The following is a 3,114-nucleotide window of genomic DNA, read 5'->3' as shown; positions in this document are numbered from 1 at the left end:
ACACACACACACACACACTGACTCACACACACACACACACACACACACACTGACTCACACACACACTGACTCACCTTCGGCGCTGTGGCGTTTCTCCCTGACGTGCTCCTGAGCGGCCGTCACAATCTGCCGCAGCAAATCCAACACAGCGAGCTGAACGGACACCGACTCTCTGGTCACCATCAGCCTGTGGAGGACGCTGAGTAGCTCCACACTCAGAGCCTACAGACAGACAGACAGACAGACAGACAGAAACACAGACAGACAGACAGAGAGACAGACAGTGTTCAGTTTTTGGTGATTTAAGAAAACCAGCATCCAGTCTGAAGACAAAAAGAGGTCTTCGGGTCCTTCTGTCTGTCCAAGTCTTTGTTCTCTCTGGATCTCTGGAATCTGGTCCGGGTTCCAGCCTGGATCTGGTCTTTGTCCTGATTCTGGGCTGATATTGAGCCTGGATTCTAGTCTGATCTGGATTCTGTTGTGGCCTTGGTTGTGATCTGAACTCTAGCCTGGATTCTATCCTGAATTATCTGTCTGGATTCAGGTCCAGGTGTGTCTCACCTGGTCGTTTCCGATCTTAGCTCGGGGCCAGGAGACGTCGAGCAGCGCCTGCAGGGCTCGCAGACAGGAAGTGATGTTCTCCATCTGGTCCTCAGAGTGCGGAGAACACAGGAACTCCACACTGATCCCTGAGGAACACCCACCAAACTCAATACAAATAAATCATCAATCATACGACTGAATTCACTTTGTGGGTTTCGTATTTGAAAACCAACCCAGGATGAGATGCAGTCTGTCGCTGTTGATGTCCTCGGGACTCTTGGCTCCGCCCACAGAGCCGGTGTGTCCCATGGAGGTGGGCGTTGCTGGTCTGGACAGGTTGGCAGGTGAGTCGTCTGACATCACAAAACCTGCAACACACCCATCAAACAGAAGAGCAGTGAGGAGGAGGAGCAGTGAGGAAGAGGAGCAGTGAGGAGAGTGGAGGATTACTGACCGGTGCTGTGGAGCCAGAGGGAGGTGGCGTGGAGGATAGGAGCCCAGGAGGAGGAGTAATGAGCTCTGGCCTGTTTCACAGTCTCCGCTGTGTAGAAAGAACCTCCTGCAGGAGGAAGAGGAGGAGAAGCGAACGTTTAGAATCATAAAATATTCTCACTGTCTCTGTAGATTTTATGTGACTTCATCCAGTGAAAAGACTCCTGGAATAAGAACTCTTCTCCTCCCTCCTCGCCTCCTCCTACCTGTTGCCGGTAGCTGGGAGGCGTACTCCTGCGGGAGGGTGAGCAGGGCGTAGTCCTGCAGCGCCGCCAACCACAGACGGCTCAGTGTCGACAGATCTGATTGGACCAACTTCAGAAGGCCTCCCGACTCGGAGCCGCAGCCGAGGGAGGAGACTGACGGGTCGGAGTTCTCCTTCTGTCTGCTCCTCTGGACGGCTACAATGTAAACCTGAGAGAGGAGGAGGAGCAAGGTTAGGTTTAATATTTTCAAGACCTATGATGTTTATGAACGTAATTTAACAAATATTTTACCTCCATGCCGTAGAAAGGATATGAAGGAAATTAGGATGAACCAGTTTAACTTTCCTGTATAAATTATTAATCGACAATAAATAAATAAAGAGTGAAACCAGTGATCAACCTCGGCCCAGGCCTTGAGGACGGCCAGTGTCTCCATTGTAGCCGTGGCCTCGTTGTACAGCTGGCTGGACGTGTCCCTCCCCGACTGCACTTTGGCCAACGAGGAGGCCAGGAGCTGATGGACACGCCGCAGGTCGCGGAGGTCACTGACCACGCCGCTGGCGATCCAGGCGCTGCAGACCTGCACGATGACGGGAGAGTGAGTTCAGACATTCACCTTCAGCCAATCGGATTCTTAGTCCGGATGTTTGGGTACCTGGGTACCGCCTCTGCATCTCTACAACACTTCATTATGAAGCTTCTGTCACATGTTTTAACTTTATCAGATAAACTGCAGCTTCTGTGATTTCAATAATAATTCAATTAATTGTGCAGCCTGTCAGGATTATTCTAATGATTATTGATTGATTACCTGGCAGGCCTTGGCGGTGACGTCAGGAGGAGCATCAGCAGTGAAGGCTGGTCTGAGAGCAGCTCCGACCTGCACACACACACACACACACACTTTAATAATCAGCTGCACTCTCAGTATTTTCTCTGTATTGTATCACAGTAAAATCTCACTCAGTATTCTCACAGCTACTGTATTCTATAAATGCTCCTTACGTTAGCCTGGTACTGCTCCAGGATCACGTGACCGGGGAACTCCGGTTCGGGGATGGCTGAGAAGCGTCTGATGATCACCAGCAGAGTCTGGAGACCTGCCAACCGCAGCTGGTCGCTGTGGTCTGTCGCCGCCATAAAGGCCATGCGCACCAGGTCGCCGAGATGGAGGACGAGGAAATCTGCGGTGAGTCAAGTGAGGAGGTCAGTGAGGTCTGAGGTTTCCACAAGCACCAACTGACGGAGGCCACTGTAGGGGTCTTACCGGTGGACTCGTGCAGGCGTCGCTCCTGAGCCAGGGCCATGTCGAAGTGAGCCGGGTCTGCGGTCTCACACTGGGCAACGATGCGACACACACACTCCATGGCAAAGCGGCGCGTGGCCCAGCGCAGGGCGGTGAACGGCCCGCCGGACTCTGACCGAGCTCTGAAAGCAGAGGAGTCGTCGTCTCTGGCGGGGTCCGCCTCCTCGTCCTCCTGACTCGCTTCAACTGGCGCCCGACAGTCTGAAGGAGAGTCAGAGTTCATGAGTCACATCCTTTCACCAGAAGCTTTAAACTGATCGATTTCCTTTGGTAAAAACACTAAGACATTTTAAAGATCGGAAACAACAACACAACAACAAACGTTTTTCAGAATTTTTTACCTCCTTTTTAGAGACATTTTAATAAATAAAGAACATAATTTAAAATTAAATATTGAAGAATATTTTGAAAAGTTGGTTGTAATATTGTATTGTAAAATTTGTTAATGATGTGTTTTATATTTTAAGAACATGTGCTGCTGTTCTTTAGTGTATCTATGGTGATTTATATATAGTCCGGGACGTCCTTTGTCTGTCCAACAGCGTGGGAGAAGCAGTGATTTTTAAG

At 50.4% G+C, this 3,114-nt stretch overlaps 1 protein-coding gene across 1 annotated transcript in view; it reads right to left on the bottom strand.

The window, feature by feature from the left end:
* The window catches only part of heatr5a (HEAT repeat containing 5a), a gene marked incomplete at its 5' end in the record, with an annotated part of 15,647 nt that overhangs the window by 7,520 nt on the left and 5,013 nt on the right, over positions 1-3,114 (bottom strand). The window contains 9 exon segments of the mRNA XM_035673333.1: positions 75-222; positions 562-689; positions 777-911; positions 998-1,102; positions 1,242-1,449; positions 1,642-1,821; positions 2,053-2,121; positions 2,247-2,425; positions 2,509-2,748. Of these exon segments, the coding sequence (XP_035529226.1) occupies positions 75-222; positions 562-689; positions 777-911; positions 998-1,102; positions 1,242-1,449; positions 1,642-1,821; positions 2,053-2,121; positions 2,247-2,425; positions 2,509-2,748 (1,392 nt within the window).

Source organism: Morone saxatilis, unplaced genomic scaffold, assembly GCF_004916995.1.
Source record: "Morone saxatilis isolate NCDOM2014 unplaced genomic scaffold, NCSU_SB_2.0 Contig3, whole genome shotgun sequence".
NCBI lineage: Eukaryota > Metazoa > Chordata > Actinopteri > Moronidae > Morone > Morone saxatilis.
The sequence above is the reverse complement of the archived record's forward strand: the minus strand, read 5'-3'. Positions and strand labels throughout refer to the sequence as shown.